The 22,752-nt window shown below is 35.3% G+C and overlaps 5 protein-coding genes and 1 long non-coding RNA gene across 12 annotated transcripts in view; 3 read left to right on the top strand and 3 right to left on the bottom strand.

Moving 5' to 3' along the window:
- LOC101243469 (uncharacterized protein DDB_G0290685-like) overlaps positions 1–1,997 on the top strand; it is a 5,032-nt gene extending 3,035 nt beyond the window's left edge. For 5 of the 6 annotated variants that reach the window (XM_026836621.1, XM_026836618.1, XM_026836620.1 and 2 more), the window contains 3 exons: positions 1–1,406; positions 1,696–1,824; positions 1,891–1,997. In XM_026836621.1, the coding sequence (XP_026692422.1) occupies positions 1–1,315 (1,315 nt within the window). In that variant the 3' untranslated portion in view covers positions 1,316–1,406; positions 1,696–1,824; positions 1,891–1,997. The remainder of the gene's footprint in view (positions 1,407–1,695; positions 1,825–1,890) is intronic. The other variant, XM_026836617.1, reaches the window with a different exon arrangement.
- A 107-nt stretch (positions 1,998–2,104) lies between these two features.
- On the top strand, positions 2,105–4,392 carry LOC100176949 (mediator of DNA damage checkpoint protein 1-like; the record flags this gene model as incomplete). Its single annotated transcript, XM_026836623.1, is given in 5 exon segments — positions 2,105–2,176; positions 2,525–2,711; positions 3,046–3,160; positions 3,339–3,527; positions 3,874–4,392. Coding segments are annotated over 5 exon segments (681 nt in total). The 3' UTR covers positions 4,054–4,392.
- A 430-nt stretch (positions 4,393–4,822) lies between these two features.
- Positions 4,823–5,966, bottom strand: LOC104266182 (ovomucoid-like). The gene is made up of 4 exons (XM_009861812.3): positions 5,843–5,966; positions 5,759–5,784; positions 5,146–5,270; positions 4,823–4,899 (listed from the first exon to the last, which is right to left on the bottom strand). The coding sequence occupies exons 1-4, from the start codon at positions 5,886–5,888 to the stop codon at positions 4,866–4,868; spliced, it is 231 nt and encodes a 76-aa protein (XP_009860114.1). The 5' UTR covers positions 5,889–5,966; the 3' UTR covers positions 4,823–4,865.
- Positions 5,967–6,064: 98 nt separating this feature from the next.
- LOC100179384 (amidophosphoribosyltransferase-like) lies at positions 6,065–8,527 on the bottom strand. 2 transcript variants are annotated; one of them, XM_002131344.5, is made up of 2 exons: positions 8,417–8,527; positions 6,065–7,777 (listed from the first exon to the last, which is right to left on the bottom strand). In XM_002131344.5, exon 2 carries the CDS (start codon positions 7,753–7,755, stop codon positions 6,247–6,249), a length of 1,509 nt encoding a protein of 502 aa, XP_002131380.1. In that variant the 5' UTR covers positions 7,756–7,777; positions 8,417–8,527; the 3' UTR covers positions 6,065–6,246. The 2 variants fall into 2 exon arrangements, with proteins under 2 accessions (XP_002131380.1, XP_018669738.1); XM_018814193.2 differs by lacking the exon at positions 8,417–8,527 and adding an exon at positions 7,982–8,387.
- A 159-nt stretch (positions 8,528–8,686) lies between these two features.
- On the top strand, positions 8,687–22,318 carry LOC494358 (protein flightless-1 homolog). The gene is made up of 28 exons (XM_009861811.3): positions 8,687–8,836; positions 9,363–9,626; positions 9,884–9,969; positions 10,286–10,447; positions 10,719–10,942; positions 11,347–11,405; positions 11,774–11,931; positions 12,567–12,706; positions 13,038–13,139; positions 13,355–13,494; positions 13,807–13,899; positions 14,199–14,315; positions 14,671–14,850; positions 15,263–15,345; positions 15,804–15,962; positions 16,158–16,329; positions 16,662–16,818; positions 17,362–17,501; positions 17,929–18,084; positions 18,523–18,662; positions 18,909–19,002; positions 19,175–19,285; positions 19,523–19,618; positions 19,968–20,081; positions 20,307–20,435; positions 20,636–20,851; positions 21,385–21,450; positions 21,784–22,318. Exons 2-28 carry the CDS (start codon positions 9,393–9,395, stop codon positions 21,904–21,906), a joined length of 3,651 nt encoding a protein of 1,216 aa, XP_009860113.2. The 5' UTR covers positions 8,687–8,836; positions 9,363–9,392; the 3' UTR covers positions 21,907–22,318.
- LOC113474668 lies at positions 20,771–21,790 on the bottom strand. Its single transcript, XR_003396356.1, has 2 exons — positions 21,635–21,790; positions 20,771–20,894 (listed from the first exon to the last, which is right to left on the bottom strand). It is a non-coding gene; the product is annotated as an uncharacterized LOC113474668 (long non-coding RNA).
- Positions 22,319–22,752: the final 434 nt, after the last annotated feature.

Raw genomic sequence — 22,752 nt, 5'->3', positions numbered from 1 at the left:
TCTGGATCAAGTTGGGGAAGATGTTGAAGATCTGGATCAAGTTGGGGAAGATGTTAAAGATCTTGATCAAGTTGGGAAAGATGTTGAAGATCTGGATCAAGTTGGGGAAGATGTTGAAGATCTGGATCGAGTTAGGGAAGATGTTGAAGATCCGGATCAAGTTGGGGAAGATGTTGAAGATCTGGATCAAGTTGGGGAAGATGTTGAAGATCTGGATCAAGTTGGGGAAGATGTTGAAGATCTGGATCAAGTTGGAGAAGATGTTGAAGATCCGGATCAAGTTAAAGAGAAATCAATTTCTTCTTCAGAGTTTAGGAACAACGATGATGAGGTGTCATCTGTAGAAAGAACCATTGAGCATATTAAAACACCGCCAATTGATGGTGCTATTGCTAAACAACCTTCTCATACTAATAATGGGGATTTAGGCAGGGAACAAATAAATGTTGCAATCAACAAGGAAGGTTTACAGTTAAATGAAAATAGTGTTGACACAGTATTAGATGAAAAAAAGAATGAGGAAACTTCATCAAGTAGATCTCCCAAAGAACATGGGACATCAACATCAGACTTAGCATACAGTGGGAATGGTGAGACCTCAACAACGTCCCCTGCTTCTGCAAATAGTGGTGGTGAAAACATATCAAGGTTAGAGAATAATGTGGATTGTGATGTAACGAACAATGATGCAAGCCCAGCACAAGGGCATGAACACAATGCGAACAGAAATATTTCTGAGTTGGAAACATCTTCAGAGATGAATAAAACACCAACAAAGAATCCTCAGTTTCAATTATTGGAAGATAGTTTTGTTGATTTTTCTCCACCTTCTCCCGAGAATGAGAATGAAACACAGGATTGTGGATTCACATATACCGAGAATATTTATGCTAACTGTTCAACTCAGCCTTACCGTGATAGTGGCCATAGGGAGAGGGATACCGTTGTAGGAGATGTTCCAAGTTGGGATGATGTTGCACTAAGTCTTCCAACGGAAACTGTGGCACCAAGGCATTCAGAATCAACATCAACTATTTCAACACCAGCCAATTCAACAACAATTCTTGCCTCAACAACAACTCCACCATCAACCTCCAGAGCAAGAAGATCTCGACAGAGGACGTCCAGACAAGGTTTGTATGATCAGGAACCAACATCTACAGATTGTATTGATGATCCTACGTCAGTGGGTGTTACTGCCATGACAACTAGAAGTAGAAACAATAGAAAATCATCAAGTGTAGAAAATAAGAAAGCTACCCGAACAAAACAAAGGAGGTTAAATAAAAAGTGTGAAAAACCTGAAAACACTTGATTGAAAATGTATCTGGAACCACTGGAAGTGATAATGGTTCAGGAGGAGCAACATCCAGAAGATCAAAGAGGAAAGTTGGGAAGAAAAAGAGGTAAGTTGGTTCTTTTATTAGGTGGTTAAGCTGTGGGTGATAAGGTGTATTTTAAGAGTACTGTGCAATGTGTCGTTTTGTCTATATGGGTGTGGCTCTTGTTACATAACCTAGGCTCAAGATTTACCCAACACTTAAACAACTTATGTAACTTATTTATCCACTCGTAGTTACAATGTAAATGCCTGATTGCTGCGTCGCGGAACTAGAAATCATTTGGTGTGATGTACTAGCTGTTTAGATTATTTCATTATTTAAATTCTACTAAACTATTTCAATGTAATGCAAGTTCAATGAAGCGTAACGCAGTGAAACAGGAAGTGACATCACCGAATAAAAATATCGTCCAATCAGAATCAACTATTTCAGTAAAAATTGAAAATGTTGAAAACAATGAAAATATTAGAAAATCACAAAGGTAACGTTGTGTTGTTGTTGTCATAAAATCATTCTTTAGGTTAGAAGTTAATTATTTTTTATACAGAAACGGTAAGAAAACCTTTTTAAGTGGTAACTCACCTAAACCAGAGACTAGAAAGCGAAGAAGCACGCAAACAGCTCCACCGAGTGACCAAAGTATTTCCTCCCCAGGTATTGCGATGTCATATTTTGTTAAAAAAATGTTAAATTATATATGATCATATATAAAAATAACCTGATTAAAGTTGTCCCCAACCATCTTATTTTTTCAGCAAAACGAATAAAGAGCAAGCCCAATGTTCAGCTCTCTCTACGTCCAAGAAGAATAAAACCCAAAGTCATGTTTACTGGTATTTTGTTGTTTGTACATATTACCATTGTTGTTTGATTCACAAATCCTGAAAATAATGTTTGGGCTTTTACGTCAATTATTGTTTCAAAATTGTGTTTCTTCTGCTACCAGATATAAAAAAAAAACGGAAAATAGTCTTTTTTGGCTCTTTGGTATAAAACTTTATTTTATTTTTAACTACCATACTGCAAGACTGCTTTTAAAATCACTTTATTTAAATCAAAAAAACTTTTGAATTGATAAAACAGCTTGAAAAAAATTGCAAGTTTGACATTTTTCTACTTTAATTACAAAATTTAAAATCTTATGTTTTATCATAAATTTATGATTCATTCTTTACCACTAGGTGTCGTGGATGAGCTTGGTGAGAAAATTGTTTCCGACCTTGGTGGTCACATGACTGACGACGTGCTTGAGTGCACACACCTCATTACCGATAAAATTCGGCGAACCGTGAAGTTTATGTGTGCTGTGGTGCGTGGCGCGTATATTCTTAACTGTGATTGGTTGAAAGATTCAAAGAAACAATGGAGGTAATAGTTCTGATTATGATGGCATACTAAAAATAAATTGTGTTTTACCTTCAAATAAATGAATAAATGTAACTTATTTTATCCTCGAGTGGCCGGAAAACAACAGTCGTTATAACACGGGTGTTCATACACCTTTTGCCAGCTTAGATTGGCAAGTATGTCACTTTGTAGGTGATAAATGTTACACAGTGTGTTGCAAAACTTTACCTAAACAAAAATGTTTGTTACAAATATTAATAAAAAAAACAACCATCTTGTTTTGATTAATCAACTTGTGATTTGTAATGTTTCTTGTTGGTGATACTTTTAACACATCAGTGATATTGACTTGCAGATTTCTTCCAGAAGAGGATTATGAGTTAAGGGAAGATCACAATAATTCAACATCTTCATCAACATCAACGTCTTTGGAAGATCAATTCAACTTCAACCTTCATGAAAGTTTGGAAGTAAAACTTTGAAAAAAAACTTTTATCTTTTTTTATGTTTTCTAATTGAAACCTTTTTTCTGTCTTTATTAATATTTTGCCTTTTTTTAATAATTTTTTTATCTTTTTTTTGTCTTTTTTATATTGTGATTTGTTGAAATTTTTGTCCTTTCTTCAATTTAAAACTTCCTCATCACAGATCGCTCGTTCCCGGAGCCTCCCATTGTTCCACGACCTCCGGCTCCACGTCATGAAGTCAGTCCTCCCTCCTCCAAATGAGATGTACCAGATCATCCTATGTGGAGGAGGGGAAGTAGTGAAGAGGATGCCGGGATCGGATGCGGGAGTCATCATCATCGGGGTGGAGGCGAAGAAGAGGACAAAAAAGGTAATAGAGATGAAAAATTATGCCTTTAAGTTCAATCATTTCTTTTTGCATTGGGGACTTGTTTATACTTTTAGGAAAGTTTTAAACAGCTCTTATATATTCTATGTATCTGGCAGTGATTGGATATTTATAATGGTGGGCAACTCTTGTTGCATAATCACAGAATGAACATAACTTGTTTATCCTCAAATGACAGTTGTTACAACATGCAATTACCACTGTGTTGGAACAATTACAGTTTGGAGTCTAACACAGAAACTTTTAACACCCGTCAAAAGGATTTTCAAACCATCTTCTACTGCTTTGCAGGAACCTAAACCACTTTAACCAATGTTATTATTAACAGCAGTTGGGACTTAGAATAATGAGTAAAGAGTTTATCCTCACTGGGATCCTGCAGCAAAAACTTGATTATAAAAAGTTCCTTCTTAATCAAGATGACATCACCACATCAACATCTTATAATAATAGTTGCGGAACTCGAGCCACTAGGGGAGCTAGAGCCAGAAAGACCCTAATGAAATAAGTTTTGTTTTATTTTTATAAGCAATTGCATTTTTATTATTTTATAATGTTAGTTTTATACTGTTGAAAACCCTGGCCTGGATTTAATCCCAGTACCCCTGGGTCTCTAACCCAGGTATAGATACGTGTTCAATGCAGTGTTCTAATACACCGCAAGTAAAACTTAGCGTTATTTTATATTATTACCATTCTGTTAGCGTTTTTAAGTTTCAGATATAAGCAATTTGTTATTTGTGAAACTAAACTTTTCAAATTATGACTAGTAGATATTGTTAGCATTGGTATTTTTGTAGAATATTCGAATTTTCAAACAAAGTTGATTACACTGCCTTTATAAATGAATGTAACTATCCTTTATCAGTTGTAAACATTTGTGTTTTATTCAATGTATATATAACTTATATACATTGGTTTTATTACATACAACTCGCCTATTGTTGTCCTCTGTAACTTTGTGGGTTAGAATTTGTAACTATATGTCCAATTAACGGCTGTCGTATTTATATGCATAGGCTACCAAATGTTAGGAACATATTAGCAATAGTGAGGTTAGATGTTTATGTTACTCTGTCCTGAAACCACTTGATTGACATACGTATATTTTGTGCTTCGTTAAACAAGAACAATACAGGGTTCAAATCCCATCGTCACCCATTAACGCAATAAGACATGCCTCTAATATATTTCTCAATAACCAGGTATGTTCTATATTTACAGTCATAACTAGCTTTATAGTTGTGTGTTATACTATGTATAGTGTACACAAACAATCAAACGAGCGCGTATTTATTTTATTATCGGCGAGACTCTCCTTTAGCATTCACCGTCGTGCAGGATTTTCCACGATCTGTAAATGGCACGAGTGGTTTATTTATTCTTGAAAACATATTTCCCCTTCTATAAACAACATGCTGGATTAACTCTGGCCTATATAAGTTCGCAAGCATGCATTTAAAGGTCGGGACTAAAACCCAAGCAAGATTCTTAATTCGAACCTACAGTCGATTTGGAGAACCAACGATCTTAGGTACAAATACAGACCGTTGTAGTTCTGAACACCCTAGTTACCAAACATGTCTACACTAATAATTACTTGTCATCCCGGCGTTCTCTGCAATATTCGCACTTGTTGCTGTAAGTTATCGACTTCGCTCCATTACCCCCACAAACCGGTCTTCTGTCACGGGTACAATGGCGACTTGTGACGTCACTGCATGTCTGTGACGTTTTTAAAATGTCCATTCGCATTTCTACACCCTCGTATTAGGTGAGATATAAGTTATAAAACAGATCTCGCCCAAGAAAATCCTTTTTGGTTATATATGATCACGCGTGTAGGAAAAAAGTTTCTTTGCAAGTTGTTTCAAAGTTAAATTTAACGCTGAAATTTCAGTCATCAAAATTTGCAAACTTTTGTAGCTCAGGTGAAAACTTTGAGATTTTCCTTAGTAGCGGATAACCGGATACGTTCTATAATATATATAGTACTATTGGGGAAGATGGGACAACTTTAGCACATAATATCCAAATATCCTGATCGTGTTTTGAACAATTAATAACGGTCTATGGGAGTCGTGAGCATATGGTTTTATAATTCTTTGATTGTTTTTGTTTACCACCAAATGAGACGAGAAAATAGAATAAAAAGATGTCCCATCTTCCCCCACCCTACTATAGTACCACCCGCGTATTAAACTAAAACTTACCAAATCTGCGTTGACTTGAAGTAACACTGTGAACAAATCACACAATTAACATTGAGTGAAAAGTAATTACGTAATAATACTTACTCACTAACAAACAAACACTTATTATGACGTAACAATATTTCTTCATCTTTCTGGGCGATTTATTATTTTACAAAAAAAATGTTGGTCTTTAACGTTCGTTATTTTTCTGGCACTCTGACTGTTAAACAACAATGCCTTGAACGGTCTTTATCTCACAGATGGCTTTTCCCACGGTCCATGACGTAACAACAATTGCGCCACTGTGTAGACATGACGACATAATACAGTTTAATGTTATTTTATTTTTATATAAAACATACGAACGATACCTGAGATGTAAGTTTACAGAAATATTTACAACACAGTTAATGCTGTGTTATGACGTCATTACATGACGTCACGTCATTATATGACATTGGTTGGTATATGATTCTATGTGACGCAATCAACTTTTTGTGACGTCATCACCATTCCAGCTGAACAGGGTATTCCCCAGTTAAACAAGCAACACAGTGTCCAGTACCACATGATCCATTACTTTTCGTTTCAGGGGAATGCCCGTTTTCGACCAATTTACCCCGACCGGATGTGACGCACGAGAGTAGCCCCTTAACGGAGAGATAACCTAACGAATCCGCGCCAAGAAATTTCGTCGTTTCCTCCAGATTTAGTTTGTTCGCCAAAAGTTCTTTCGGCGTTGGTATGTTGATTCCCATGTAACACGGATTCTTCACCGGTGGCGAGGCGATTCTGACGTGTACTTCCGCCGCCCCACCGCTACGTAACATCCGGATAATAGACCCCATCGTGTTTCCTCGAACAATCGAATCGTCGACGACAACAATTCGTTTCCCGCGGACGTTTTCCACCAACACCCCGAACTTTTTCTCGACGGCCAGTTTTCTCATCCTAGTGCTTGGTTGAATGAAAGTTCTCCCGATGTATCTGTTCTTAGCAAGCACCTCGTCGTAGGGAATTCCCGACTCTCGGGAAAACCCAAATGCCGCGGGTGTCGCGCTTTCTGGAACCGTGCTGATGACGTCAGCATCGACGGGGAACTCCCGCGCTAGTTGCGCGCCACATCGTCTTCTAACGTCATAAACAGTTTGACCTTCAAAGATCGAATCAGGGCGCGCGAAATAGACGTATTCGAAGATGCAGAAAGCTGATTGGCCAGAATTAACAGCGGTCGTATACGTCACGCCTGTGTTGGTAACCTTGACAACTTGTCCAGGTTGTACGTCACCAATGTAAGCGGCGCCAGTGGATTGAAACACACACGATTCCGAACTCACGATCCAACCGACGGTATCAGGGGATTTCCCTCCTACGTCACCCTCCAAGCGACCAATACACAAAGGACGATTCCCGAACGGATCACGGGCGGCGTAAATCGCGCCACCGTGCAGAAGAACCAACGAGTATGACGCAGGTGTGCGCAACATCAAATGTCGTAATCTTCCCGTCCAATCAGGTTCTAGAGATTTTTCTGAATCAAGAGGCAAGCATAATAGCTGTGTTATGAGTTCGCTATCAGAGCAGGTTGATAGGCCAACACCTCGGTCTAACACATCTCTCCTAAGCTTCGATTTATTGACAAGTTCTCCGTTATGCGCAACCGCAATCTTTCCGTACTTGGTGTCCACGACGAACGGTTGGCAGTTAATTATTTCCGACTTCCCCTGCGTAGAATATCGTGTGTGACCGATGCCCAAGTTTCCATCCAGCTGTTTAAGTATGATTGGGTTAAACACGGCACTAACCAACCCCATGCCTTTGTGTACGCGCATCCCGTCATCAATGCTTGCATTGTTCGTCACAATGCCCGCACTTTCCTGCCCTCTGTGTTGTAATCCAATCAAACCAATGGAAATTATATTTGCTACGTCAACCGGCGTCGTACAGTTAGATGCTGCCACGCACCCAAATACACCACACTCGTCTTGTAGTTTATCCTCCATTTGTGACGTCATTAGTTACGTAACGACCCGGAATCTAAAACACATTTGATGGCACTGTTATATTATGATACGTGCGTGTAACTTACGATCGAAATAATAAGTCTTATTTAGGATTTCGCCAACTTTAACACCAGCATTATGCTTTTACTGTAATTTGTAAATGAATGGTCTAACTAGCTGCACACTACAGCCGTATGCGATACAAAGCAACACATACTTAACCCAAATAATATATTACCATTTGATTGTGCAGTGAAACTAGTGAAAGACGCAGGATAGGTTAAAACAAATAGCGCCGCTCCTACTTATATAAGATTAAGGTCAAATTCTGAGCCGTTATCTTTAATATAAAACTAACTGTATTGAAACTTCTCCGTATCAACCGTAAGGTATTAACTTGTTCTAATTAGAAGCTAAGTATCCCTATGTTGTACATAAAGTTTAATTGAAGGACTTTTCCCCACATTAGTGAACTTAACTACAGAACGTGACGGGTTCTGGCTATTTCTGATCGTTCTGCCAAGAGTGCGTAAAACTAAAACAACACGAACACGTTCAATATCTTATCATCTATTCTATACATCTAGGGTAATTGTCTGGCTATAATACAAAGTACAGACTCAATTTACAAATAAAATATGAGGCGTTCACACCCAACAGTTCATTAACTTACCTCAAGTTATCAAATCAAATATTCCAACCTAGAAACCCAGAGTCCCAGACGCTAACTTGGTGAACCACGTGGTTTATGACGTCATTACCAGCTGAGCTGGACTACCGATAGAAATCCTATACTAAAAAAAAGTTATATATATATTTTTTTACCACTTTACTATTATAAAAGATTTAGCAATATACTATTACCTTTGCAATTATATTTTTTGTAAATATAAAAACTTTTTGTTTTTTTATCAATAATGTAATATCTATGGCGTCCAATTAGGAGGGGGAACTCCCTAAATGTCTAATTGAGATTTGTTTGTGTTTTGAAAATTCTGAAGACTTTCAGCCTGTTCTAAAACACTCTATAAATATGGCGGCAGGTGTATTACCCTTCGTACGAGGGGTTGACTTTACGAAGTACAACTTCAAGGTGAGAACTTATTCAGTTTCAATCAAAAATAACGAAAATTACAGCTTTACCTAAAGTTAATCACCGAAACTACTTCGTTAGTATTTTATAAAACTTGTTTTCATACATTCCATGTAAAACAGAATAGTGCTAGTAAAGAAACCTTATTTGCTAACCACTAACTACTAACCCCTAAAACCACAAACCACTAACCCCTAACAATTAACGCCTAACCACCAACCTCTAACACTTTCCACCAGCCTATTCTGCTATGTACCGGAGGATTCTTTACTATTGCCAAACAAATAGCTCTGTAAACGCTATAGGCATACTATTGCAAACTCCTAACTGATCAAAACTTTAGTAACCATAATAACGTTAAAACAACATCAAACATAACCTCTGAAATCCAGTTCACCAAAAATCTCCATTATGAGTATTTAAGAAACAAACATCCCTATTATAATGCATGTCGTTGCCCCGCAACATGAGGATAAATAAGTTCCATTCATTTATTTATTCATGACATAATCCATTACGTTCACAGGGAGGATAGTATCCAGACAAAACTCGCAACATGAGCGGCCTCCGGTGGTTGAGTTTGAATCGCACGGAGATGTGTTATCTTCCTGAGGAACTCGCAAGTTTGAAAAAGCTCGAAGAAATCCGAGTTTCGAGAAACGAGTTAAATTCTTTGCATGGAGACCTGGGAGGTCTTCCTCAACTTAAATCAATCAATGCAAGTCATAACCATCTTAAAGATGCTTCAATACCAACGGATATTTTCAAACTTGAAGATCTTTCTGTTCTGGTATGTTGTATGTTAAATGTGTTATCTGCAGGTTTTCTGAACTTTGTGCCGTATCATGTTGGTGTTGTAAAACTATTACTGTTAGGATATGTTGTGTAAAGTTGCAAAGTAGGCGTTTTTTTGTATGTTGATTTAAAAAAAATTGTTGTGCAGCTTTAGAATAGTTTTAATGATTCATTACCCTAAATGCTAAACCTTTACAAATTGACCTACTATGTAGGCGAAAGTTGTTTTGTAATAAAAAGTCATTGTTCTAGGATTTAAGTCACAATCAACTCACTGCAGTTCCTCAAGATTTAGAAAATTGTAAAACACTTCTTGTTTTAAACATGAGCCATAACCAGTAAGTAGATCTTGCTAGTAATTATCTAGTTTCTTATAAATCTAATCTATACACACGAAGTCTTATGGTGAGGCAATAAAGTCTTGTAATTTGTCTCAAAATTGTCCCATTACCACCAAATATACTTTTTTACTCAATGTTGTTATTTTTAATAAGACTCTCTCTATATAGGGCCTATATAACATAATATTTCTCATTTCAAACACTTTCAGTTTAAAAACTTGAACCATAACCATCCTTAGTGATCTAAGAAGTTGAAACATACGCTTTGACAAAACAAATGCTAGCAATATTTATCATTGTAAAAACACCACAGAATCGAGTCCATCCCACCACAATTATTCATCAACCTAACTGATCTTCTTCATCTTGATTGGAGCAACAACAATCTTGAAACACTTCCTCCTCAGTTAAGGAGGTTGGTTCATCTGAAGATTCTCGTCCTTAACGACAATCCATTGCTTCATGTTCAACTCAGGTAATAACAAAACGAAAATCTAAGATATTTTACAGATAATCTGACAGTTATGAATAGCTTGTAACTTTCCTAAATAAATTACAAAGTTGTTCATGGCATTACCAACCTATTATGTCATCCAGTGTAAAAGTGTATTAAATATATTTATCATTATGGAAAATAGATATTTATCAGTCTTTTAAATTATTTCATTTTTCAAAACTTTTTGAAATGTTAATGCTTTTAAAAGTTAATAAACAAATAACCAATTTTTTCTACTATTACCATGCAGGCAGTTACCATCCATGGTTGCCTTGACAACCCTCCATCTCCGTAACACGCAACGGAACATCTCAAACTTTCCATCAAACCTTGATATGTTAAAGTCCCTCACCGATATTGATTTATCGTGCAACGAGTTGTCACGGTTACCCGAGTCACTTTACATGCTCTCCACGCTTGAACGACTCAACCTATCAAACAATGAGATCCAGGAACTCTCTCTTCTCATTGGTGGTTTGAATTTTCAAATATATATATATTTTGTATTAATTTTTTGTTTATTAATGAATGTATATATATATGTGTGTGTTTTTGATTTTGTATTGGACGTAACAGCTGTTCTGTGCAACATATATTTATTTGCCAGCATATTCCCATCTGGTTAGCAGTAAGATGTTAAATGTGTTTCTTTGATGTAAATGGATAAGCAGTTGTGTAAACAAACACTCTAATGTGGTGGTTCTCAACCATTAAGGCAACAACAATTTTAACATTTATGTGTATTCAAAAACTACTATATGAATGGTTAGGCATTTAAAAAATAAAAGCTGTTAAATAAGATGGCCATTACCTAAAATAGATTACATAGTCACCATTTAAAAAATTGTATTTCTTATTTGTTCTTACTTATATCCCAGATACTTGGACGAAGATGCAAACATTGAATCTTACAAACAATCTTCTTACTTCTTTACCAGTGAGTTCAACAGTCTCCACTTTCATCATATTCCGTTTGTTTTAAATGCTACTTTACTACTTCCATGGGCTGTCTGTAGGATAGCTTCGGAACAAAAAGAGAAACTTGTATTAAAAAGTTTTTGTAAAATTTGTTTTTCAATTTCCAACCTTTTCATAGTTTTATAATTTCCAACCTTTTCATAGTTTTTCAATTTCCAACCTTTTCATAGTTTTTCAAATTCCAACCTTTTCATATGAAGCCTAAGTTTATCGTCAAAAGCTGTAATAAATAAAACAAAAAGATAAATGAGCAAAATAAGATCGACAACAATAAATTTGAGAACATTCCTACAATTATAATATTTTATCTGAAACTTTTTCCCTCAGACATCTTTATGCAAACTTCAATCGTTGCGTTGTCTCTTCATCAGCGACAATAAGTTAGATTTTGAAGGAATTCCTGCAAGTATCGGGAAACTTGGGTGTCTGGAAGTTTTCTGTGCAGATGGGAATAACCTGGAACTTATGCCTGAGAGTTTATGCAGGTATAATGTAATGGGGGGGTGTTATATGTTAAGGGGTGTGGTATGTTGGAGTGTCTCGTGGGCAACTTAAAGTCTTTTAAAGCGTTTTTAAATTAAATCAACAGCAAAGGGTGAAATTCATGTGTAACCTACAAAAATTTTGGTGTGTGTTGTGTGTAACTTGAACTTTTTTAACATCGTGGGGGGCGATTGCCAGATGTAAAAATAGTTAGTTTTATAGGAAAATAATGTTGTGCTTTCTCTACACCTTGGACTTGATAAAATATTTAATAATCAGTTATTTAAATCAACTGCAATGGGCGAAACTCTCATGTAATCTGCAACAGCCAAAACTAAACTAATGTCACAAACAAACTGTAACATGAACTAGAATACAATGGGTTTTTGTTCCCCAGTGAGTCTTTATCTGACACCAAGGTGGTTACAAACCTCAAACCTTCAATATCACCGAAACTGAAAAAATAATCGAACTGTAACATGAACTAGAATACAATGGGTTTTTGTTGCATTCCAACCCCTAGAAAAGTTTTCTGGGTCGTCTTTCTGTCTTTGAAATACATTTACAAACAAGATTTGTTTAAGTATAAGAGCAAAAGTCATTCAATGTACTTTAAAATCTCATCCTTCCACCACAGATGCAACAAACTGCGCAAGTTGATTTTATCCGACAATCGTCTCGTCACTCTCCCCGATTCAATTCATCTTCTTCCTGATCTCAAGATCCTGGATGTGCGAGGAAATCCTAATCTTGTCATGCCTCCCAAACCTGTTCCTGGTATGTGATGTCATAATCATTGTTGTCATGTCATGATAATCACTGACACTGTTATATGACACCAGACTGGCTTTGGTTTATGTTTTTATTCATACTCCCCCTTTATTTGCCTTAAACCCCCTAGAGGCCATATACCTCTCACTACCATATGCTAAAGTCTGGGTTAGAATGGTCTTAATCAGATTTGTGAGATAATGTGCCAACTATGGACTAGATCCTAGAGGTGGCTTGTTGTAGGACCTTACCCATATAAAATAGAAGCTCATTAATCTAAAACATTTGTGTGTTTTATTAATATTTAAACACCATGTTGTGATATTTCTCTCCATAGTTAAAGAAGACGCAAACAAAGTTTACAACATCGATTTCTCGCTGAATAATCAACTTCGTAAGATCGGTGTGGTGCCCCCTGGTGGTGCGGAGCAACAAACAGGTTTGTGATGTCATAATGGATGTTGTGTTATGGAAGGTTTTATTATTTGAAAAACTCATTTAATTACATTTATTTGAATTATCTTGTTGTTTAAAAAGTTATTTCTCTTTTGAATTGAACTGTTCTCATTCAATCAAGAATTTGCAAAATTCGAAACATATGTCATAAAATTTGCAAATGTCATAAAATTTGTAATTGAATTTTGTTTCTGTCAGTGTCAACTAAGGATCATGCCGCGCGAAGGTTACGACTCCGTCGAAGACACGAAGCGGCCGACAGCAAGGCCCAGAAAGTTCTCCAAGGGATGAGCGATGTTGCTCATGATAAAAATGTGTCAGGAGATCTACAAGATGATGTGAGTGTCGTGTGTGAAGCATTTATTATGTCAAATTTGTAAAAAATGAAGTTTCTTCAGTACCTTAGAGACTAGAAGCAGTATAAGTTGAGTGACACTTTTTCTTATGAGAAATTCCATATTGCATCCCCTTTTAAGGGTTGGTTGAGATAAATGTCATATGACTTGATAATCTAAACATGATTTCCTTATGCAGAAAGATGGTGTGCAGGTTTTGTGGGTAATGTTAACAAATGTCTCAAAAAGTTTCAAAACGATTTTTAGCATATTCCCCATGATAAAAACTACCTGTTAAACAAAATCTTTTTAAAGGAATCAAATGCAGAGATGATAAAAGCTGGGAAGAAATGGAATGAATCTCTTAATAAACCCGACCTGGATTACAGTGAGATCTTCAGTGAAGAGGTAAATGTAGTTCAATACTAAATGTTGTAGTCTGTGGGCATGGGAGTGGCAACCATAGCAAAGTCACTCAAGTTCCCACCAACAAAGATATAAATTACCAAACCAATCAAAATTATGCTTATCCACACACTGCTATAACTTCAGCAACTCGACTGTGGGCATTGGAGTGGCAACCATAAAAAAGTCACTCAAGTTCCCACCAGCAAAGATATAAATTACCAAACAACCAAATTTTTGCACACAGTGCAATAGCTTTTGAAACTGGACCGTGGTCCACCAAACTTTTGTTTCAATCACAGATTGGTCAGTTTCCCGGGTTAACAATTTGGCAAATTGAGAATTTCTATCCAGTTCATATTGAAGATGTGACTTATTATGGAAAGTTTTATGTTGGTGATTGTTACATCATACTTCATGTAAGTTACATTTTGATATACTAACTTACATACTTTAATATATTTTTATTATACTAACTTGATACTAACTTACAAAAGGTTATTTTGATATTGATATCATAGTTGTATCATTACATTTTCATCACACACACTTTTATTTCGAATAGAACTTTAATGTAGTTTAAATTAATAGTTTATTGTTTGTCCTATGTAAGCCTGTATGGTCATGCCTTATTTATTAAGTTTTGTATTTCTGTTTTAACCGAAGCGTGCTAGGACTGTTATTTCCTATTTTGCTTTTTTATACTTTTCCGATCTTTATTCTGTGACCAAAAAGACCAAAACTAAAGTCATTCCTTCTTTTCCAATGTCATAGACCTTAATGGATGAATCCGGGAATCTCTCGTGGGTGATTTATTATTGGATTGGACAAGATTCTTCGATAGATAAGAAGGCTTGCAGCGCGATTCATGCCGTCAACCTCCGGAATATGCTGGGAGCAGATGGGAGGACGATCCGTGAAGAAATGGGAGATGAGAGCGATGAGTTTCTTGAGGTAGATCATGTTTATCAGGATCTTAATGATGATCATGTTGTTTATTTTTATATAGCGCTAAATTTTAAACATTTTTATAAAAAAAATAATCCAAGAATACAGTAACAAATTGGTTAAAACAATAAAGTTAAGGTAATGAGTAGCAGAACAACAGTCATCCGTTAATTTTAGTTTAGTTTATCTATTACTGACTCCTCTAAACTAAATAAACAATATAAACTAATTTAAGCTAAATATTACATATTTTTTTAAATTTTGTTGTTAGTTTTTTTTTGTTTCTTATGAGCCAAGCTTAATTATTACTGATAAATCTACCAAAACGAACACTTTTCTGACTACAGTTTTGTATTACAAGTTTGCCTTTTCTCAATATAGTGTAGTTATATATTTAAATATCCAACTTGATTGACAGATGTTTAACAATGACATTGCGTATATTGAGGGAGGGAATGCAAGTGGTTTCTACTCAGTTGAACAAACTGTTTATCCAACAAGGTTGGTTTGATTATCACTCAATCTATTACTTCAATGAAATGGCATTTGCTGTTAGGACATGGTTGTAAAAATTCATTTACTCAATGTATTATGTTGTTTGTTACACAAAATAAGTCATAACATTTCCAAATGATAAAAAATGAATTATTGTAAAATGACAAAGTACATAAATGGTTATATGACTGCAGTATGGTGCCGTGTAGATATTAGACACTGGGCAAACTAAATCCAAGTTCTCGGGCATGTCTTGCCTAAAAATCTCAGTTTGAGTTTCTTAACCATAAAGAATAGGATATATCCTATATGGTTGAAAATGGGTTAAGTATAGTATAACCACACAAGTAGATAAAGACATTGGGCTTAAAGTTACATGTGCAACTTGTCCCAATATTTACCCTATTAAATCTTCAGGTTATTATTGTACATTATTACAGATTACCTATATATTACTTATTCAGGTTATATGCATTATGGGGCCAACGCACGGTCACCCCTTACCCCGTACCTCTTGAAACTTCTTCTTTAAATCCAGAAGAAGTTTTGATATTAGACCATGGGATGAACATATTTGTGTGGGTGGGTGCAAATGCTAAAGGTGTGAAAAGGTCTAAAGCCAGGTGTGTATTTTTAAATAATGTTTTATTCTTGTATGTGCAAAACAAGCAGACTGATAGTTGTATTTTTAACATTTTTTTTACTTTTAGCTACAGATTTCAATAATAAATTATTTTTAAAAAAAAGTAAAAAAAATAAATGATAAACATGTTTATTTACTATGTATATTAAAGTCCTATTATGATGTCACAATTCAGATTAATTGCCGAGAAGATAAACAAAGATGAGCGGAAGAACAATGCTGAGATTGTGATGTCATACCAGGGTTACGAAGAAGGGGATTTTTGGGAAATATTTGGGGGAATTCCTGATGAGATAGTTCCCTCAGATCTTTCAGTGTTTAGAAGTTCAAAACCACGACTATATAAGGTAAACATAACGATATATGGACAGTATGTTCTACCTGTATAGTTTAAGTTCTTTAAGCCAGGGTTGTTAGATTTTCTATCCAAATGGAACTCTAGGTAATGGCCACAAAAAATATTGTAGTCTAAAAAATATTTGAGCGACAGCTCAAACAATTGAAAACCAATGTTTTAGTTAATGATAATTGCCTTTTGACCCCAAGTTGTTAATAAATAACCCCAGTTTATCCATGCTTACTCTAGCTCATTACCTACCCTTTCCCTTTAACCCCAGGTCATTACCCTTTAACCTCAGGTCATTACCCTTTAACCCCAGGTCATTACCTTTTACCCCAGGTTAACCTTGGCATGGGTTACTTAGAGTTACCCCAAGTTCGCTACCAGCTTGCCATGGAGCATCAAACCAAACCTGACCCCGAGTTGACCCCTAGGCAGCGATTGTTGAAATCTTTGTTGAACACGAAGAATGTTTATATCCTTGATTGTCATACAGGTCGGTGGTTGTGAGGTTTTAGGTTTATTTTTTAATATTTTATTTCCTATTCCTGCTGTTGCTACAAGACATATCAATTTTTAAACTACTTTTCTGGTATAAAAATGGAACAAAACGTTTAATTGTATTAACCTTTTATCTGCCATTTTACTTTTATAAAAAATATGAAATCAATCAAATAAAACGTTTAAGTGCATAATTTCTTTACCATTTATTCACAAATAGTATTAGGACATCCTAACTTTAAATCTTAACTGAATAAATATAACTTTTTTATCCAGCGAAAGTCATTGTGACACTGGTTCTTCGTTTCATATACCTCGTTCCCACTTACTAGTTACCATGTATGTAATTTTAAAAGTGATTGATATATGTAACTTATTTAGCCTCACATTGAGGCAATGACAGTAATTATAACACGGGTGTTCTGTTTTATAAACTATAAAACACCACTTTACAAGTATGTAACTTTGTAGGTGATTAAATGTATGTCACTCATTTGTCCTCGCGTGTCAATGATTATAACACGGGTTTTCATTATAGATGTCTTTGTATGGACGGGACGTAAATCTCCACGTTTGGTACGAGCTGCTGCCATGAAACTTGCTCATGAAATATCAACCATGATTCATCGACCATCGTTTGCTATTGTTTCTAAACAATTGGAAGGAACAGAATCTGTGGTGAGGTCACAATTGATAACTATGGTATCATAATAATTTTGTTAAATAAATTTACATTTATACAATATTACAGAACAGTTTAAACAGTTCTCTAACCATATTCTATATGGGTAAGGTCCTACAGCGTGGCATGCCATTGGTCCTGAGATTTCTGCCAGAATTATCCCAATACCCTCATGTTTGCATTTCAAAAGGTTTGACAAAATTTCGAAAGTTCCTAAACCTTATTCTATATGAGTGAGGTCCTATGGCGCCAGGGAACCTTGAATTTGTGCCGGTGTTGGTCAATTACCCATTTTGTCAATGTCTAACTTAATATTACAACAAAAATCCATTTTTTAGGCAAAATTATCAGCAATTTCCTTATTTTATCCAAAACTTACAAGGTATGTTTAAAATAGCAATAGTAACCATGACAACCATCCAGTTATTCAAGTCACGCTTCATTGGTTGGACCGACGTCATCAAAGTAGATTACACACGCGAAGATGAAAAAGTTATCGTACAACAAGATGCAAGAGAAAATAAAATTGATCTTTCAGCAATCTTTCTACCACGACAACAATCAATGCCCGATGCTGAGGTAATAAGAAGCATTGTGATGTCACTGATATTGTATCATGGAAAAAGTTGGGGTGATATGTTGCCCCAGCCACCCATAATACTATCCGCATACATTGCAATTTTTCTCAACATTGCATGTTTCAACCTTACATAGGCAGTGTGTTTAGGTTGTATAAGAATAACAACACTGTACTTAGATCCACCTCATTGAATACTTTAAGTTTAATATTTGTATTTCTGTTTTAAGATCTATATATATATATAGTCACACATTGTATATAAATGAGGCTTATAACCCGACACCAAGAGAACCTTGAATTTGACACAACCCACCGTTACATGATATACAATTACATGATATTACATACAATTCTGTGATATTATATGATATACAATTACATGATACACAATTACATGATACACAGTTACATGATATTACGTGATATTGTACAACCAGGCCCTCCAATTAATGGAGGAATGGAACGAGGACTTAGATGTTATGCAAGGGTTTGTTCTCGATGGAAAGAAGTTTGTTTCTCTTCCCCAGGAAGAATTTGGAAAGTTTCATTCAAAGGATTGTTATGTCTTCCTATGCAGGTACCTACTTGATATTGTGGGGATTTCATACAGTTTTTAGCCCCGCTATTACGCACAATTTATTTTTCCGCTATAAGTAGATGAGGTGGAAAAATTGGCTCACTGCTTTTAAAACTGGGCCTATCAACTGCTTTTTAATAATGGTAGCGAAAAAATTGGCTCACTGCTTTCAAAACTGGTGCTATTAACCTGGAGTTTATTGAAAAACTTTACAAGCAGTCAACTAAATGTTTTGATAAACACCAGATATTGGGTTCCATCTGATGCTCCTGCTGAAGAAGAAGAAGATGAGGACGAGGATCAGGAAGATGATATCCAGTGTGTTGTCTATTTCTGGCAGGTAGGATGGTTTCATTTATGTTACAAGTGATATTCTGGCAAATTTTATACTTTTCCATATATCCCTTTCAGTCCACCAAGATATATAAAAAGGAATTCAGTTTTGTAATTTTTATCTATGCCTGCATCAATAACAATAATCATCAATGACATCACAATGCATTTTATAACAGGGTCATGAGGCAACAAACATGGGGTGGTTGACCTTCACATTCACCCTGCAGAAGAAGTTTGAAGCTTTGTTTCCTGGAAAGTTGGAAGTTGTAAAGATGAAACAACAACAAGTATTTTATTTCTATGTTTTATTACCTCTATGGTCCAAAATTGTTTAAAATTTTTTTATATTAAGAAATGTCTTATGTAGAAGAATTCTTGGGTTTTTAGATTCCAAGAGACATGCAAACATTTGATATTTTATTTTAAAATCGGATCCTCTGGACTATATTTCTGCCGATACCAGTTAAAAAGTATTTGAAATTCATTGTAACAGTAATAGAAAGAGTTTTTTTTTCCATTTTTAGGAAAACTTGAAATTTTTGTCGCATTTTCACCAAAAATTTATCATCACGAATGGAAGTCGAAAAGATGTTGCGAATATTAGGAGTGGGAAGCAAGAGGTGGGTAACTGGTACGGTTGTGTGGGTTAACTTGGTTTTGTAATGTTTTAAGGGAGTGTGAATAACATTAGGAATGGAGCGTTCAAAACTAGCAAAAAAAATTTAACAAAAATTATTAAAAATAGAAAATGACCGATACTTTTAACATGAATAACGTAAACAATCGTGAAAAACAATGGGCAATAACATTGAACAGTTAAAAAAGTATCTGAAAAAATGCGTGCAACTGAAGCATAGTTGTTGCTAAAAGCTCTCGGGGCAGGTGGGATTAAGATGCATTTACTAACTTTTAAACATGCCAAACCCGCGCGACTATATATATACAATTAACGTTTATTTCTTATTCCAGGACCTCACCCAGTTTTACCAGATACGTTCCAATGGTGGTATGCTCACAACAAGGTGTGTGGAGATTGAACCAAACCCTAAACTTCTCAACTCTGAGTTTTGCTTCATATTAAAAGTAAGTTCATGTAATGTATTTATAGTGGTCAAAGAATCTGTCATAATCGACTAAAACAGCCACCAGCTATTTTAAAGATACGGTAGTTAACAATAATTAAACACACAATCTTGAAATAGGTTTTCCCTCATTAGCTGTAATATCTTTGATTAATTCAGTGCTAAAAGTAATGTTACCCCAACCCCCACAAAAAACCTAAACATAACATTCCCCATTTAACCTTAGGTTCCATTCAACAATGCTGATAGCTCAGGTATTGTATATGGTTGGATTGGAAGGATAGCAAACATTAACGAAGCAAGATTAATGGAGGATATGATTTCCACTTTGTTTGGTGATGAATACAGTGTACAGGTTCGATTATTTATCATGTTTATAAAATATGTATTGTATAAAATTTAAAACATTAATAGGTTTGTATTTTGAAAATAGTAAATAGTTAATGTTAATTTAAAATATACATACAGTAGAGATAGAAATAAAGAAAAAATATTTTTTGGACTAAGGTTTGTTATGACACCCCATGCGACCCCCTAATTCCGCCTATACCCTAGATTCTCAATGAAGGGGAAGAACCTGAGAACTTCTTCTGGGTTGGACTTGGTGGGAAATGCGAGACATATGAGGAGGATGCGGATTATCTTCATCATGTTCGTTTGTTCCGATGCTCAAACGAGAAAGGATTTTTTTCAGTTTCAGAGAAATGCACCGACTTTTGTCAAGACGACCTCGCAGATGATGACATCATGATGTTGGATAATGGACAAGTGGTGAGTGGTTAGTAGGAGGGGCTGGGTTCAAGGCTTGGTATGGCTGGTTGAGATGTTTGTGTAAACGGGGGTTAAGATGTTTGTAAAAACTTAAGCCAACTATACACGTAATTCGAAAATACAAGCTGGTGCACAGTAATTATTTTTTGACCAATTAAGTCACTCACTCTGTTATGCTTTGGTTAGGAGTTTAGTGTGTTTTATAGAAATACGTTATCACTTAAGCGTAACAGAACAATAATTGATTTTAAACACGAATGGCTGTGTACAAAGTTTGTATTGTAGATATTTCTTTATTAGAAAAGTTTTGTTTTTCCAATTTAAGGCATTCTTGTCATATACTGATGTAGGAATAGTAAATTAACATTTCGTTGATGAAAAGTTATTCCTAACACCCCAGTCAAAAAGGCTTCATTGGCCAGATTTGGCTTGCAAGGTTTAGAATGTATATCTTTAAAATAAGATACGTATATCATTCTTTATCATGTTTTAACAATGATGTTTTACTTGCTTAACCTTACTTGTCTATGTAGGTATTCATGTGGGTGGGACACCAAACAAGTCAAGTTGAAGTTAAACTTGGTTTGAAAACTGTTTCGGTGAGTTCATGTAGTTTCTATGTGGGTGTGTTTATACACACATGTTGCTACATTTGGTATTAAAATGTGTGATTGTAGGCAAAAGACTTTTTATTTTCCTGTAATATATTGCTGATGGTAACCATCGTTTAATAATATTTATGGATCCAGGAATCAGCGAGTCGCACAATCTATTCGTACTTACAGCAGTCTAGGTGGTGGGGTAATGAGTCAAATCTGGCCTAATCCTCGACCTCACTACCTATATAAGAACACATCCATTTAGAAAAAATATTTCCCAAAGGGGCAGAATATTATTTTCTTTCAAAATTTTATTAACAACATTCTTCTTAGGTGTACATTCAACATTTAAAAAGCAAAGGAATTAAACGTCGTCTTAAGCTTGTTCGCAAAGGCAATGAAGCGTGGGATTTTACCAAATGTTTTCACGCATGGGTGCCTTTTGATAAACCTTGAACATAGAGATTTTATTTTTGTTGTATATTATTTTGGGAAAGCTCCCGAAAAGAGAATTGTTTAAAAAGTGGTTCTTAAATTTGCACCTTTCAATGTTTTATGGCAAGTTGGTATCTGACTATATTAAACTAAAATAGTTTAACATAAAATATCTTCCAAAACTTTGTTTTTGCCAAAATACCAAATTGTTCACAATCAGTCAGGCAATAAAACAAACAAATGTTTTTTAGCAGTTCCAAACAACTTAATTTAATTCTGAGAACCATGCATGATATAATAATTATTTCATCTTTATTTTTGCTGCAAACTTCTTCTAGCAATAAAACGAATGTTATAAATTATATCCAAGGCAAGTACTTTAATCCTGTGAGGATGTTTTGATTTTAGTAAATAAATATGTTCATGATCATAAGTTGCGTGGTGCTAATGATTAGGTGCTACAGCTCTTCCATTAATGTGTTTTTATCTTAATTTGCTGTATCAGGCAATGCCAGGTTAGAAGTGTGTGCTGTGTAAAATTGCTGTCTTGAGTTTAGTTTCTTGTAGTATCCATTACAACTGTACAAGATAACACACTTGGATACCACCATAGATATCTAAACATCTATAGTACCACCAATGAGATGGTATTATTTGTGACAATAAGATAAAGATTTTCTTGACTTGAGATAACGATAAAGATTTAGATATGGAGAAAAAGGTAGGTCAGTTTAAAAGTCGCACTAAAATATTATAGCCTATAAACGACTGCGTACCCCATGATGGAATGTTATACTATGTATTAGGGCCTTGCAAAAATCCTTGCCTGTGGGTCTTTAACTTGGTTTAGCATTTACGAATTTATCG

This window comes from Ciona intestinalis, chromosome 11 (assembly GCF_000224145.3).
Source record: "Ciona intestinalis chromosome 11, KH, whole genome shotgun sequence".
Lineage (NCBI taxonomy): Eukaryota > Metazoa > Chordata > Ascidiacea > Phlebobranchia > Cionidae > Ciona > Ciona intestinalis.
The sequence above is the reverse complement of the archived record's forward strand: the minus strand, read 5'-3'. Positions and strand labels throughout refer to the sequence as shown.

Coding starts and splice junctions, on each gene's coding strand:
- LOC104266182 (XM_009861812.3), bottom strand. CDS start 5,888: ATGAAGAAATATTGTTACGTCATAATAAGTGTTTGTTTGTTAGTGA. Junction 5,785..5,842: donor AAGTGTTTGTTTGTTAGTGA/GTAAGTATTATT, acceptor ATTTGTTCACAG/TGTTACTTCAAGTCAACGCA. Junction 4,900..5,145: donor AGAGAACGCCGGGATGACAA/GTAATTATTAGT, acceptor TGCCATTTACAG/ATCGTGGAAAATCCTGCACG.
- LOC100179384 (XM_002131344.5), bottom strand. CDS start 7,755: ATGACGTCACAAATGGAGGATAAACTACAAGACGAGTGTGGTGTATTT.
- LOC494358 (XM_009861811.3), top strand. CDS start 9,393: ATGAGCGGCCTCCGGTGGTTGAGTTTGAATCGCACGGAGATGTGTTAT. Junction 15,346..15,803: donor CAAACTGTTTATCCAACAAG/GTTGGTTTGATT, acceptor TTACTTATTCAG/GTTATATGCATTATGGGGCC. Junction 16,819..17,361: donor TATCCTTGATTGTCATACAG/GTCGGTGGTTGT, acceptor TTTTCATTATAG/ATGTCTTTGTATGGACGGGA.